General features: G+C 40.4%; 1 protein-coding gene across 1 annotated transcript; it reads right to left on the minus strand.

Annotated features, from left to right (window-relative positions):
• Positions 1–4,870: 4,870 nt before the first annotated feature.
• On the minus strand, positions 4,871–7,878 carry LOC131236446 (WAT1-related protein At2g39510-like). The gene is made up of 6 exons (XM_058233608.1): positions 7,798–7,878; positions 7,575–7,691; positions 7,031–7,271; positions 6,749–6,910; positions 5,828–5,979; positions 4,871–5,267 (listed from the first exon to the last, which is right to left on the minus strand). Exons 1-6 carry the CDS (start codon positions 7,842–7,844, stop codon positions 5,057–5,059), a joined length of 930 nt encoding a protein of 309 aa, XP_058089591.1. The 5' UTR covers positions 7,845–7,878; the 3' UTR covers positions 4,871–5,056.
• Positions 7,879–16,748: the final 8,870 nt, after the last annotated feature.

Raw genomic sequence — 16,748 nt, forward strand, 5'->3', positions numbered from 1 at the left:
TCAATACGATGATGACTCTCTCTCTCTCTCTCCACTCCAAAAGAATTAGAGTTTATATATTATCTTATGGGCTGAGCATGCACCCCTTGGACCCCAAGCAAGGGGGCATTGCTCCCCATGACCCCAATGAGGTCAGCCCAAAGCTTGACTTGTGAAAATGTTAGTAAGGTGAATAATACATTTCTGATGATCAAACTCCCCAAATCTTAATAGGTTTTGATAATATACATATGAACTTGGAAACCTTTGTATAAAGTTTAAGCTATACAATTGGCGTCAAATGCATTGCCTAATTATTCCAAGAGTGACTCACTTCTATTATCTTATAGTTAGAATGGCCACTGGCCATGATCAATAGTTTAGGTAATTCTACAACAACTAAATGGATAATTAAGGTTTTTTATCCCTCTTTATTTTCTCACTAAAATGTACTCTAATGCATGTCTTTATTGAGAATCTCCCTCTCTCTCTCTCTCTCTCTCTCTCTCTCAACAAAACTTTATATTTTATTGCAATCATATTTTATATGAATAGGAATTTCAGAGAAAGATTGAAAAGGGGTATATTTATCTAAAAATATTCTAAGAAAAAATAGTATGAGATCCACTCACTAGTGATTGTCTACAAGTAAATCTATTTTAAATCATTTCTAAATTTCAATTTTCCACATGACCCTCAACCTTTTTGTGAGAGTATATTTCCAAGACAACATGGCCGGTTCCAACCATAAACCTTTTTTTTTAATACAATTTACATTTATTTAATACATGTCAGTCATGAGTTATGTATGTTCAATGCATATAAGGTCAAGTCTAAGTTTGGCTGAGTTGCCCAAGGCCTCAATGATCAACCCAAGCTGAACCCAATGAAAGTTGGGTTGGGTTACCTGGCTGTTGCACCCACTCTGTGTATAGCATATCCATAGTAGTAACCACTAGATGGATGGACTAGATCATCTAGCCATGTATCTAGTGTTGGGGGACCGCGAAAGCACACGGAGATGAATATAGGAGAGTAATCTAATCGCACAAATCAAGTATCAAGAGAACACAACAATTTTAATATAAAAAAATTCTTGTAGGAAAAAAACTATGACACAAAGTGACGGATGAATACTATGAAAGCAAAAATTATAAAGAAAAAGAACTTATCTGATTTAAACAACCTCAAATCTTATTCTTGCTATATACCTTTTTTAATCCCGTTTACACCCATATATATCGCTTTAGGAAGAATTCCAAATAAAAGACGAAATTGAGAAGAATTCCAAATAGAAAAGGAAACATAAAACTTGATTAAAGACATCAAATACAATACCCAGGTGAAACCCATCATAGACTTCAAGTGCACCTTGACCCGAGTTGCAACTCAACACCCATCCAACATGTATCACTCAGTGGGGCTCGTCTTTGAATGATCTGAACTGTGCATCAGGTGGACCCTACTTTAGATGGGCTGCATTTGGAAAGTACTGCAATGCATGATGCTGACTATCCGATTACTGACATTGAAACAGCACTGGTTAATGGTCCAAACTCAACTCAAATTTTCATTGACAGCTATGTCCAGTCAACGTGATTTCCAGACCATGGCCCACCCGAATATACGTTGTATCAAGATGGACCATCACGTCGGGTCTATAGCCGTACATGTTTGGTGACCCAAACCATTTACAAGCTGGAGCTCACTTTTGGTAGAGGATGCTAAACAACAAAACTCTCTAATTGAAGTACTTTTGATCTTTTGATTATTTAACATTTTTGACTGCTTTCTTGACCGTTGCTTTGTGGACCATTGATTCAAAAGTCGAGAATCTTCCAGCCTTAGAGATTTTTGAGGCAGCCATCTTCGTCATTGGATCACCATATATATCGTGGTAGATTCAACGGCCGTGATGTATTCTAGTAAACGTCAGTCATCTATTGTCAATTCGCCACAGCATTTTCTTATGGATGAAACCAGTGAATGAAAAGAACACTTTTGTGAAATGCATGTATCAGGAGGCGGATTGGGTACTATGCCGCCAGGCATTGCTAGGAACGGATACAGCCTCTGAAGGTCCATTATGTTGCATGGGTTTTATCCACACCGTTAACGTTCATCCATTTTTTCATATCATTTTAGATTACAAATCAAAAAATGAGGCAGTCCCAATATTCAATTAGACTACACAATGGGAATTAAACACCTACTATTGAAAACTTTTTATGGGCCACGGAAGTTTTGGATCAAGCTGATATTTGTATTGTCCCTACACCCAGGTCTATGTGACCTTATAAACAGGTTGGACGGAAATTAACCATAATGGTGGGCCCTAGGAAGGTTTCAACGTTAGGTGTCATTATCACCACTGCTTCCTGTGGTGTAGTCCACTTGAACATTAGGATCTAAGTAAAAATCCCTAAAATGATATGGAAAAATGGATGGACGGTGTGGATAAAATCCATACACAACGGTGGACACTCACCATACATAACGGTGGTCCCTCATAGATCTTGTCCGTTCCTAGCTAGGGAGGGTTCCATGTATCACTAGCTTTCCCACCTATGACCACTCACACCAGCCCAAAGATCACCAACAGTAAAGAGACCAATGGCCGTAGATTTCGGAGGGTGGGTGGGCATCCATGAATACCGGCCAATTTCTAAAAGATGCATCTTTTTTCCCCACTTTTTAAATTTGTTCTGTTCTTTCACAATCCATAAATAAAGAATATTAAAAAAACAATGGTCACTTCCACTACTATTCTTATCATTAATCTCTATGATTAGATTTTTTAAGTGTGGGTTGGTGACTCCATGCCACGATTGAATGGGCCCCACATGTCGATAGCCACCTACGGACTAAACGTGTACATTGATGATCGCAGGCTAATAAAATAAAGAGGATTATCAATGAGGCGATGCCGTTGGTGTTTGGCTCGCTCGTGATGGACGTGGATTGCCTGCGTCAGGGTGCCGCAGGAAATTAACGCTTAAAGTTAGGTGGGGTCCACATGATGTTTGTGAGAAATCCACTCCATACATCTATTCTGTGAGAACATGTTAAAACAAGAGCTGAAAAAAATAAGTCATATCCAAAATTCAAGTAGGGCATACGGCATGGAAGTCCACCATTGAAACCTTCCTAGGTCATATAAGTTTGGGATTAGGCTAATATTTTCTTTTCAGTTCAACCCGGTAAGAATGACCTTATGAACGGTTTGGATAGCATATAAAACTCGAATAACTTTATTAATGGTTTGGATAGCATATAAACATCAAGGTGGAACCAGGTAGGTTTCAATGGTAGACATTTCCTTATCGACTTTTTCTGTTGTGCATCCACTCAAGTTTTGAATCTACTTCAACTTTGGGCTCATGTCTTAACCTAATCAAGCAAAATCGATGGACTAAATAGATTTCTTACAAACATCACAATGGGGCCCACCTATCTTCAAAACAGATAAGCTAAATAGATGACGCGGGGAAGGATATTAGGTCGAGCACTGTCTTTCTTAAGGGGATAACTGTTTTAAATCTATGGAACTTCTCCAAACTCTTCACAAAGACTCCTTAAATCCACGAGGAAAAGAACAAGAAAATAGAAAATAAATTTTATAAAATCTGAAATTAATTAATTAATGAAATAAACAAGTTCCCAACCCTTTAAATTCACAACTTAAATAGTGAACTTACTATTTATAGATGGTCATGATTTCCACTAGTGCACAATCTTTTCGAGCAAAAATGGTAAGTGTCCTATTTGTCTTCACCAAGCTATTATCCTAATTATTCTAATCACTTTTCACATTTGGCACAACTCCTAAATCCCAACGGATGAAGAGTTATAATCCAACTAAAACTTACTATTTATAGTAAAAATGAAATTAAAATAGGGAAATGATCATCGATCTAAAGGTATTTCACAGATTCAGCTTGAGCAACCCGGCATGGCATGGTTGGGTGGCTAAAGTAGCTTGTCCTATCCCAAAATTATATATTTTATGACCGATAACTCATTCTGGTCTGCGAGATATGCCTGATTTAATGTCTGACAGTCTGGATCACTTTTGTCATCTACTGAGCCTTTTCTGATCCATCTTAGCCATATAAAGCTATCCACGACCTGCTCTACATCAATAGATTTCTCACAAACATTACAGCGTGATATTAGCTGCTCAGTATGGCTTTAAAAAAATAAGTGGAGAGATTTTTGTACAACCACAGACATTCGTGCGAATCATACATCATAAATAATTTCCAAGATACATCCTAACAATCATTTACAGGATTCGGAGCCTTACAGCCTAGTCAGCTACATCAGTAAACCTTATATGGCCAAACTAAGCCAAGCTCAGTACTTACGACCGTAGTCATATACCACTTCTATCAATGGGGCATATTAATACGTTCCTATTGACATGATATGGCATGATTTTAAAGCCAAACTAAGCCAAGTTTACTGTGACAGAAGGAACATTATAAGACACTTCTATCAACGGAGCATATTACTGATAGTCCTATTGATGTGACACGGCATGTATTTTGGAGCCTTATGGCCAAGTGGGTCACATCAGTAAGCCTTAAATGGCCAGACCAAGCCAAGTCGACGATGGAGGGGCATAAGGCACTTCTATCAATGTGGCATATTAATGGTGGTCCAATTGATCGAGAGGGTGTGAAATGGTGCTTATGTTATGATGGTGATGATGAAATAGCTAGGATAATGTTATAGTGATGATGACTATTATTTTTGTTCAAAAACTCACATTTTACTATATTTGTGGCCCGTTCGCATTACTTTGCTAATTGCAAGTACAATAAAATTGCGACCGACTAATATTTCTAAGCCTGTACTTGCTAATTATCTTTGAAATAATGCACTCTAATGTGAAATAAATTCCACCCAAGTCTTTCTAGATTGCATAATCCAAAACTGTCAAAAGCATTTACGAGCGAAAATTATATATCGATAGAAGGTGATACATGGTAAATATTATTCGCACCGAATTCTGATTTCGGAATTTGGAGAGGAAAATTTTTCTGATGGGTGTTGAGTGTAATGATTTGAATAGTTAATGAGGATCTCCGTTTCGAATCTCTGGCATAGAAACACCGATACTGATGAATTCATTGGGGACCGTCTTTTTGGAGTCTATCGCTGCTGTTGGTAGGTTGGGTGTGGTTATTCGCTCATCGATCTGAGGTGATGATATCATGCTATCCTTGCTCTTACCCCACACAACAAAATATAAGCCGATGACTATGACAATTGCTCCAAGGATCCTGCAGAAATTAGATATGAAAAATAAGCAAATGGGTCTGATCGAAGATTTGAAGAAATGTATTGTTATTAAAATCTAAGACTTCTATTAGGTGAGCCCACATGATCATTAATTTAGATCTGACTATTGAATTACTATGATTGGGCATACTAACGGGCTCCACTATGATTGTGATCTTTACAGATAAGTATAAGATGGTGCGCTTGGATTGTGTTTCCTATTCATCGCATTCAGATAAACTTATAGATGGTTTGGATCATCCATCACTGATTTTGGCCATTCAAATGGACTGACCTAAATCAATTATCACCTTCACAAATGGCTGCATTTATTTAAAACACTAGATGCAAGACATGAATGGATAGTCACCATGTTACAATACACTCACCAAAGAAATACAGTTTCCCCACTACTCACAGTAGTGAGATGTGCAGGTGGCTTTACGTAGCCCACCCAAAAAGTCCGTACATCATCATGATTTGGACGTTATCTTTAGATGAATCGATCCAAGTTGAAATTTGATTAGTTGGGTGATTAAGAAAAATCAATCAATAGTTATACCTTCCTAAGGAGATCTCCTCCTTTAAAATGAAAGAACCCAAGATGGCGACAATGATCATGCTTAGGGGACTAAAAGCGGTCACGAAAACGGGACCTCGCTTCTTCATGATCACACCTTGAATGTAATAAGCAATCCCAGAACAGAAGATCCCCTGCGAGAACCCCACCAACAATGCATTATGTTAGTTTAAAAAATGAATGGTTATTTAACTTCCTAATTGGAGATTTTGGTGCAGAGGGATTGGATCAGGAAGGCTGTTCTTTGAATGCATGGAATTGTGTCGGTGGATCCGGACCATCCATCTAGTGGGTCCTGTTCATGGATGCCCTATTGTTGAAAATCATACAAAACAGATGAACCTAGCTATCATTCAGATGGTTGAATGAAAGTTGAATCAACAAGAGAGACTTATGGTTAGAATTGTCTACTTGGCATGCTTTCTAATTGAATTTCATATTTGGACAGGACCCACTACTTGGATGGTCCAGATCCACCTCCCCACCTGCCACATGTCACGCATTGGTTGACTATCATCCCTTCCTGATCTAATGTGGTGGACCAAAGATAGCATCTGATTTCAAATCATAAAAATGCAAAGGGAAGTGGGTCTCAGGGACCCACTTTGCATCAATCCAATCTTGATCAGATGGTCATAAGATTCACCTATAGCAAATCTTCACTAAGGGTGTTGTGACACTGTATGTGGAAACAAGGGTCAGGCCTCAAACTACCCATACAAAGCATGTATTTTTCTCAGTGACTCAGACCAACTCGCTCAGTCCTGAGTCAAGTCATGACTCGCCCCAAGTCAGGCAGTGACTCATCTAAGTCCAAGCCGACTCGAATGAGTAATCACTCCATGATAGAAATGGAAATCAATCAAACCATCATTTGAAATCAGAAATTTCAAATTTTCTCACCGAGTAGATGGCGGCGAAGAGCTTCGCATTCCAGCCAATAGACCAAATTGCAGTATTGCCGCGTTCTATTGCTAGTGCTACAACAGTGCCCTCTACTGCACCCGCCAAACATATGAAAGCAGTAAGTGAGAGCTCTGCCGGGTATGTCCTTAAAGTGATAGCCTACATTAACAAGCACCACACATCTTATCATTATAATTCAACATTAATACAAACAACGCAATGTATGTATGTATGTATGTGTGTGTGTGTGTGTGTATGGATAGACGGGAAATTGCTTACTTGTAGTATGATGAAACACGCCCAACAAAAACAACCAGTGGTGAGCATAAGTGAACCCTTGATCCAGTCCTTTCCGACCGCGTCGGTTTTGGGTCCATTAATGTGGCTTCCTCCTCTAGACCATGGCATTTCTATAATGGGGCCTTTGTATATTGTCATGACCATTGCTCCGGCGACTGTTACCAGAGTTCCCGCCACCTTAGCTTGGCTGGGTGTCTTCTTAATATTCACCTTCTCCAGTCTACAAGACCGCTACGAAGTAAATCAACAGCTACAAATCACGCTCATAGGCATTGGCATTACCTATGAATGGTTACATTTACATATGTATGCATTTCTATGTACACCTTGTGATTTCTCTACATGATAAATTGGAACAAGACTCGACATGGCACGTGTGTGAGATCCAGGCCATTCCTCACATGGGCCCACTTCATAGATTGAATATGGACCCCAACTGATGAAGAGCCTGAATCTCGACTGCCAAGTTGGCGTGGCGAGGTGATGTGGGACCCATTGTCAGGGGTGTGTGGGACATACATACCGGAAGATGTATGCCATGAGAAAGGTGAGGGCGGGAAGAACATTGCACATTGCTGATGCGAAGGTTGCAGATGTGGACTTCATTCCTGTGTAGTACAAGTTCTGGTCCATCACTGGCCTACCACAACAAAAGAGAAAATAATGAAAAAAAAAAACATTTCTCATAATATAAACTACTACAATGAAAGTAGAAATATGGGTTTTTTCAATCTTAAGATCCTTACTCCAATAAACCAAGAGCCAATATCTTTAAGAAGATGGAGAATGTCATCTTGGGCCTCACTATGCTGTAGAAACAAACACAACAAAAGTCAAATGTAGTTAATCTCCTCTTTTCTTTTTTTCTTCTTTAGTATGTAATTTGCATTGACACTACAAGACCCAACGCCCAATTGGATCCAGCACAGCAAGCCCAAGCCCGAGTATTAAATACTCACGCATGCATGACTCGGACGAGTCACCCAACTTTAGCGAGTCATGACTCGACTCAGGACTAGACCGATCCAAACACTTGCATGAATCAGCCAATCACTGTGCACGTGGTGGGTGTGTACCTCAATCCAAACCATCCAAATCGTTTGGGATCATGAGGACAACCCAAACTTTTGATCTGATGGTCCTAACTTCTCGATGGTGCCCATCATATGGACGGTTAAAATGGAACGCAGCCAGCGGTACAGATTCATCAAACAAATTCGTACTTATCAAAGGTTCCGACCGTTTAATTAATATGATTTTTGGAGTCCCATATATATATAGTGGATTCCACAATCTGGAGGATCTGTGGTTCGGTAATCTAGACCACTGTTGTGCCTACAAATGAACGGTTAAGAAGAGAAATAAAGCAACTGTCGAAGATGTCCCGATAACCAATCAGAGGGATCTTTTGGGTCATGGTGTTGTGATTTGTGCTTGCGGAATCACACAGATCTAGATCTAGGATAGCAATACAATGACACCAAGCACACACAAGAGAACACAGATTTAACGTGGAAAACCCTTGCGGGAAAAAATCACGGCACAAAGCGACAGATCTCCACTATGAAAATAGAAATTACAAAGAGAGGATTTACCCGATTCGAACAACCTCAAATCTCACCCTTGCTACACCCTTTGATTTCCCTAGAACCCCTTTAGAAAGCCTTAAAATTATTTCTCATACCCTAGAAAGCCCTAGGAACACCTATTTATAATTTAGGCAACTTCCCTTTCGCATCCCAGTTGCGAAGGGACCCTTTCGCATCCCAGTTGCGAAAGGACTCAGATTTAAGATATATCGCAACAATCTCTACCATATCTTCAATCTTCAACCGTGTAGCTTCTTGACCTCTTTTCTTATTTTTGTATTACACTATAGTTTCTCTTGCATACTCCGTCTTCCTTTTACACCATTGCCAAGCACAGAGAAGTTTTACAGACCTTGAACTTCTCTACAGGAACGATCTAGAAGAGCATATCCATTGGATCAGAATCTACATGCCCAACCATCTTTGCTCCTGTCTTCTTAAAAGGAAAGACGTAGTCTTCTTATCATCTCACCGCTACCCAATATTGTTTGTCGGGGTACTTGCTCACAACACTAACAGCCTGTGAAATAACCGGTCTAATCCAGACCATGGCATACACTGCCAACAGCATTCGAATAAGGCTCATGAGATATCCTGCTTTTCCTCATCTGTTTTGGGACATGTCCTGAGGAAAACTTGAAGAGAGATGCGTAGGGAACACTCTCCGGCTTTCCCTGACCCATCACATCCTTGATCAATACCTACACACAAGGTATTCCTCTTGTGATTACCAAAGCCTACTCCTCCTTCAGTCTCAATGCCGAGAACCATCTTTGCAACCCCCCGATCCTTCATCCTGAATGTCCTACTTAACCGAGTCTTTAGTACATTGATTTCAGATATATCATAATTGGCGATCTACATGTCATCAATTCCTGACTCACCATGAATAAATCAAACCACTACCTAGGCGACAGGTCGAACCACGACCTCCTGCAAAGTCTTTTCTCAGCCCCTTTAACTTCGAACTGCTCTGGTTGCTTCATGTAGATCTGCTCTTCACTTTCCCTTACAGAAGTGCAGACTCCACATCCATCCTTTTAGCTCAAGATCACATTAGCCAACCAGCGTCAATCACGGATCTAATAGACACCTGCTATACCGTTGGCACGAATATCTCTGAGAAGCCTATCCCTTCTCTCCGAGCATAACCTTTCGCTACCAACCTCGCCTTGTATCTATGTTGTATCCTTCTGAAGATCCACCTGCATCCAACCACTCTCCGGCCCACTGGAAGCTCCACCCACTCCCATATGTCAGTTTGGTACAACGAATCCATCACATCGCCCATAGTCACCTTTCACTTCTCAGCACCAGGCTCACCTAAAGCCATCTGAATAGAAGATAAATCTCCTGCGATATTAGAGTCGTCCATGTACCTCGCCGATATCCTGCGATCATGCCGTGTGATTCTTCTCACAGGTGGCTGCTCCACCTGCTCTGTATCCCCATCCACACGTCTTAGCCTTCCTACCCTGCCCGCTCATGTGGCCATGCCCAACATGCCACACACATGCAGAGGTGAAATCTGCTACATCCACTGCAGCTCCACCTTTTGAAGTGCTCCTGATCAACCTATACATGTTACCGAGTCGTTGCGCTTTCATGATTATCTGTGCCCCCTTAAATACCTTAAGAGTACTATCAATACCTGTGTACTTGCATCCTTTTGTCTCAAGTACACCAAGAGAAATCAGATTCTGTTTCAAATCAGGAACATGCCTGACATCAGTCAAGGTACGTTCCACCCTATCAAACATCTTGATGCACACCGTACCAACGGCCACAACATTACAGGCAAAGTCATTGCCCATAAACACCTGTCCACCATCGCACTCCCTGTAGCTAGCGAACCAACTCTGATGAGGAGTCATGTGAAAAGATGCCCCTGTGTCTAGCATCCACTCGTCCTTACGATCATCGTATGGCCGCCTGATAGTAGACACAGACAAAACATCACCATCACATCCACTCGATTCATCTGACGTGGCAACATTGGCCTCCTTGTATGAAGCCTCAGAATCTTCTCTCTTCGATTTTGAATTTTCACAATCCTTTTTCACATGTCCTTCCTTCCCACAATTTCAGCACTTTTCCTTTCCTTTGCCCTTGCCCTTGGATTTGGATCTATAGCCTGAAGAACCTATTCTTTATTCAGAATTCATACCCCCTATAAACAGTGCATCAGAAGATATCCCCATATCGACGTTGAGCTTTCTCATGGCCTTCCCTTGAAGGGCCGAGATAACGGTGTCGACACTCAGGGTTTTATTCGCTAAGCACATTGTGTCCTTGAATGACTCATAAGACACAGGAAGAGAATTCAGCAACATACATGCTTGTTCTTCATTTTTGATCACTTTTTTCATATCCAGTAATTTACAAACCAATTTATTAATGTTGCTGATGTGAGCCTCCAGATCTCCACTCTCTGGCATCTTGAAGTTATACCACTGCCGCTTCAAGTGCAGGCGATTTTCAGAGGATTTTTTCGCATAGACATCCTCTAACTTCGCCCATAACTTAGCCGTAGTTTTTTCCCTCATGACGTTGTAGAGAACCTCATCCGTGAGACATAAACGGATCGATGATAAAGCTTTCTTATCAAGAGTATTCCAATCATCATCAGTCATAGTAGACTTCTGCTCCTTAAGAGTACCATCTTCGCCTTGCTTGATTAAGGAGCTCATCATCTTGATTTTTCATAACTCAAAATTATTTTTCCCTGAGTACTTCTCAATCTCATACCTAGTGCTCGCCATTATTACTAATCCCTCAGATTCAGATCTGTGCCCCAACGATAGCTCTGATACCACTTATTGTGATTTGTGCTTGTGGAATCACACAGATCTAGATCTAGGATAGCAATACAATGACACCAAGCACACACAAGAGAACACAGATTTAACGTGGAAAACCCTTGCAGGAAAAACCCACGGCACAAAGCGACAGATCTCCACTATGAAAATAGAAATTATAAAGAGAGAGGACTTACCCGATTCGAACAACCTCGAATCTCACCCTTACTACACCCTTTAATTTCCCTAGAACCCCTTTAGAAAGCCTTAGAATTATTTCTCATACCCTATAAAAGCCCTAGGAACACCTATTTATAGTTTAGACAACTTTCTTTTCACATCTCAGTTGCGAAGGGACCCTTTTGCATCCTAGTTGCGAAAGGACTCAGATTTAAGACATATCGCAACACATGGTCCATCCATGGTGGGACACTACAGACGAGTGATGCATGGACCATCACCAAGGTGAGTCCCATCATATCAATGGTTGGGATCACTGGAATATAGGACCCACTTCTACAATCTCTACAATGGTTTTGCAAAGCTTCAGTTTCTCTGAGACATTCGAAACTTTGCACAAGATATAAGCATTACCGTTCTATGTATTGTTTGTATACGTACATACAACGCTTTTTCTTCCTCACAAAATAGTCACTTATATTGAACATCAGAGCCGTGACAAAGGTGGGACTGACCATAAAGATCTACTTGGACAAAATTCAGGAAGGCCCACTTATCAGATGATCTAAGCCATTGAAATCAATGAACATCCAATGGTCTTGACTCGAGTGTATTAGTCCGATTCTAGCAACAGATGATCTTTATAGAGAGGACCACCTTTTGTACCGCTCAGATTTTCTGCATGAGCGACATGTTTCCACTACAGAAAGTAGGGGTGTACACCGAGTCGAACCGAGTCGAGCTAAGGCCAGCTCGACTCGGCTCGACCACTAGCTGACCCCGGCTCAGTTCGGTCAGCAGCTCGGGCCAGTTCGAGCCAAAATCAAATCTCTATGGCATTTTCACAAACACATGCAGGGCACTTTCAGTCTTTCACGATACGTAAAATAGTAGAAGTTTTTCATCAAACACCTTACAGGAAACATCAAAATCAAGGAAAAATTGGATTTGTTTCATATACATACCTTCCTTGCCACTAGTCGACACTTCGTTGAGTCATTTCATCAAACACTTGGTGAGCAACATCAATATCAAAGTAACCGAGTCACCAAACTAATTCAATCCGCGTTCAATTCGAGTCAGGGTTCAATCCAAGTTGAGTCGAGTTCAGGTAAGCTCGAACTCTGTTCAAAAATTTTTCTAGCCCAAAAAATCAGCTCGGCTCGGCTCGAACTCAGCTTTGAACAGAGCCGAATCGATCTTTTTCGAGTCGAGTCGAGCGAGCTAACCGAGCTAACTCGGTTCGTATACACCCCTAACAGAAAGCGTCGCTCTCATACCATGATGCATGCCATTATTCCTGGTGGTGCTATTGTGTGTAAGAAGTTAACATCTATGCTCTTATAATAATTTCTTCGCGAGAAGTGAGATTGGGTAGTTTCAATTGGATTACTGGCTGCTGTTAAATGTGAAGTCATACAAATTACATTTGTAGAGTTACTGTAAAACTATATTGTTGACCAGTGTTAGTTGCAGTGGGAATTGATTGGCCCACCTACCACTAAACCAAATAAAGAAATATTGAAATGGACTTGACAACTTTCGGGCCTGCTTTGGGTGAACCAAATAAAGTAATATTGAAATGGACCTGACAAGTTTCGGGCATGCTTTGGGTGCACCTATCTTTCAGGGCGACCTTAGCACCACAAGGTATGCGGTGTTGGGGTCACCATGCAATCCGCATTCATTTAGAAATTATTAGGTCGAGTACGCTCTCCACCCTCCCATCGCTGAGAGCGGCACATGATCGGAGGAAGCCGTCCATGGTGTGTTGACGTCCCTAAATTTTGTGTGACGTGTCTTATGTCTAAACCGTCTGTGTACTTGATGAGGCTTGAGCCTAAAAATGGGACAGATTCAAATCTCGAGTGGGGATGGAATGTCTATTATTGAAAAATTCTTTAGGTCAAAGTAGTCCTGGATCAATTGATATTTGTTTTACGCTTCATCGAGGTAGACCTGTGACCTTTTGAAAAGATTTGGATGGGAAATAAAGACAACGGTGGTGACTGCCAATGTTTCGATGGTGGAATCATTGTCTCCACTGCTTTTTATGGTGGTGTATGATAGCACTGTGAAATAATTTAGAAAAATAGATGGACGGTGTGGATGTAAGACATGCATCATGGTAGGCCCACAGAATTTGCTGATGTCAACGCACCACCGAAATCAATCCGCTCCGACCGGTGGGTGCTGTCAGGGCCACCACCAAGGGAAGGAAGCAGATGAATTGCGTGGCGTGCACACACCTCCGACCTCTTAGTGCGTTGATGTCTACTAGTTTTTTTTGTCTCCATCATAACATGTGTTATATTCACTGTACATCCATTTGGCCATTTCATTTTTAGGTTAAGATAGAAAAAAATAAAGTAGATCCAAAGCTCAAATGGACCACACCACATAAAGCAGTAACCAATGGGCACAATGATTCCTACCTTTGAAACCTTACTAGGGCCCACAATGATATTTATTAAATATCATCTGTCGTGTTCATGAGGTCACACAAAACATGACGTGACGCAGGCCTGAATGATGGGATAAAACAAATATCAGATTGATCCAAAACTTCAATAGATAACTTCGAAGAAGTTTTCAATTCTAAACGCTCAATCCTTACTACTTTTTGAGGTGTGGTCCACTTGAGCTTTACATCTGCCTTGTTTTTTTCATAAGCCATAAAATGATCTCGTTAAATGGATGTACAGCGTGGATATAACACATGCATCATGGTGAGGCAAATCAACTTGAAGAGATTCCGAGTCGAGTCTCATGGAAACACTTCCTGGCGTACCTCCGTGTGGTCTTGACAAGACTCATCGAGTCACCTTCAAATCTGAGTCAACTCAATACAACTCGGTATGACTCGACTGAGTTACTGGCCCAGTCAGTAAGATTTCGTTGTAAAACCACAGAAAATGATGGATGCCAGAACTGTACAATGCACGATTGAGTTCTATTTTGTGTATTTCAACTAATGTATCCATTTCCAGTAATTTTATATGCATTAAATAATAAATTTTAATTTTTAAAATAGAGTTTAGTCAACCTATCGTATGTGAACAATCTCGTCCTTCAATTTCCACAAGCCTCTTACTGGATGGTGTGGATCATCTGACTAGCATGATTATTTTAGGCTGCTTATGAAGAGTGAACTGAACCTAATGGACGGTCCAGATAAGTGATATAGATTCCGATACAGGGAGCCCACCAGATATTTCCACTATCAATATCAGTATAACTAGAGAGAGGAGTATACCTTTCTAATGCAACCGCAAAGGGTGCAATCACAGCCGTCGCTACAATGTGTCGATAAACTACAAGCGTGTAATGGCTCATCCCTTCCTTCAAAGCAATCATAGCAATGATGGACATCCCTGCATAGACAAACTGCAAGGAAATCACAGCCATGTATAGTTTCATCTTATCCAGTGGGCCACACAGAGACCCAATTAACCAACGGCCATCCATCTCTCTCAAAACCAAATCAACACTCTCAGCTCTAGTCAGTACTAAAAACTCTGCTGACCTACAAAATCAAAATACCCAACCACCCTTATATAATAAGAATCCCTACACACCCATGCATGCAAAACCATGCATACAAGCCTCCTTCCATATCTAGGGGTTCCACTAATTACTCACCACCATAAATCCAAAAAACCATTTCCAAATGGGTGAGAAAACAAGGAGCTTTTGCCACTTAAAAGTGCCATTACAAGTGTGCAAGTGGGTGGATACTCCACCCAATAAAAGGAACATAATAGTCGTCCACGGCTTTTAATGTCTTACATCATTTTCCTTTCTTTTTAATATTTTTCATTTGTTATTTTTGTATCATAACTTTATAATGAGTAATGAGAAATGTTCCACTGCTCTCAGAGCACTATAAGGTATAGCGCTCTTAAACAGTCCAATCCATTTATCTAGACCGTTCATCAGGTCTAACGTATATGTCATGTGCTACCATGAAAGCATTACACTGATCTGACAAATATTAACCATTTGATCAATGGCCTTTGATACATGGATGGTCAAGATCATTTACATAAAATAGTTCCAATCAATAATTTGATCCATGGACCATCATGGATTTCATATGTTTCTAAAGAATTAGTTTTATTAGGTTAATGTTAAATATCCCATCCATGGCTTCCAAAAGGGATGGCTATAGAAAAGAACACCAAATCATGGATCAGATCATCCGAACAGTGCAATTTTTGCATGCCAGCAGATGTATTGTGTTCTGAACTTTCAATGGACGGTTTAGATTGATTGATTAGATCATCCAAGTGAACTTATGCACCTAGGAGCACCATAACTTATAGTGCTCCAAAGAGCACTGGAGCATTTCTCTACAAGAACTTCTAACCAAGCAATTTTATATAGAAAGTGAAAGTGGGGTTGATTCTTTCAAGTGATTATCTTAAAGAAGAAAATGAGAGCTTAGTGCTTGTAATTCTGGTTAAAAAACAGAGTGGAGGCGCCGCATAACAAACCTAATTCTAGATAATCAGCGCCGTTGGTTTGATAGGGTTTACCTCTGTCGACGTGGCTGCATGGTTGGTATAAACCAGATAAGCTATCTTGTGGCCCACGTTATAAAAGGTCATCGGTAGACACTGATCAGCCTATTCATGCTGTCTGACCTAAAAGAATGGCTCTTGTATCCAGTTTCAGAGGGGCCCACCAAATGGACGGTCCAGATTCTCCGACCAAAAAGTGAACGGTGATGAACTAATGTGCGGCCCACTTTAAAATGATGGTGACATGCAACAACATAACAAGAATGCCCATTGATTGTAATGCAATCTTATATCACCAAATTAACAACTGATGGTTGCTTTTGTTATTCTATTGTTGTCTGTTCTGTTTCTTCATTTAAATTTGAAGAATTTTATTTATTTCTCTTTTCCTTTTTTATCCAAAGTGCATTGGCATAATTACCATTAGTACTTCTTAAAATGGTTATGACCTGTTTTAAGTCATGTTACTAAAAAAATTTATCAAAATTTACCATCGATTTGAATAATCAATGGACCGTATATGACATGTTTTTTTTTTTTTAAAAAACACGCGCACGCCACAGCAGGATTTCACCGCCTATGGATATCAAATCCAAGACCTCTTGTT

The sequence above is a fragment of the Magnolia sinica genome, chromosome 2 (assembly GCF_029962835.1).
Source record: "Magnolia sinica isolate HGM2019 chromosome 2, MsV1, whole genome shotgun sequence".
Taxonomy (NCBI): Eukaryota; Viridiplantae; Streptophyta; class Magnoliopsida; order Magnoliales; family Magnoliaceae; genus Magnolia; species Magnolia sinica.

Bases quoted from the DNA above. Each gene is read 5' to 3' on its own strand.
- LOC131236446 (XM_058233608.1), bottom strand. From the start codon at position 7,844: ATGACATTCTCCATCTTCTTAAAGATATTGGCTCTTGGTTTATTGGA. The intron at 7,272-7,574 runs GTATGTATGTCC...GCGGTCTTGTAG, and splicing joins CTCATGGCATACATCTTCCG to ACTGGAGAAGGTGAATATTA. The intron at 6,911-7,030 runs GTAAGCAATTTC...TTGTTAATGTAG, and splicing joins CGTGTTTCATCATACTACAA to GCTATCACTTTAAGGACATA.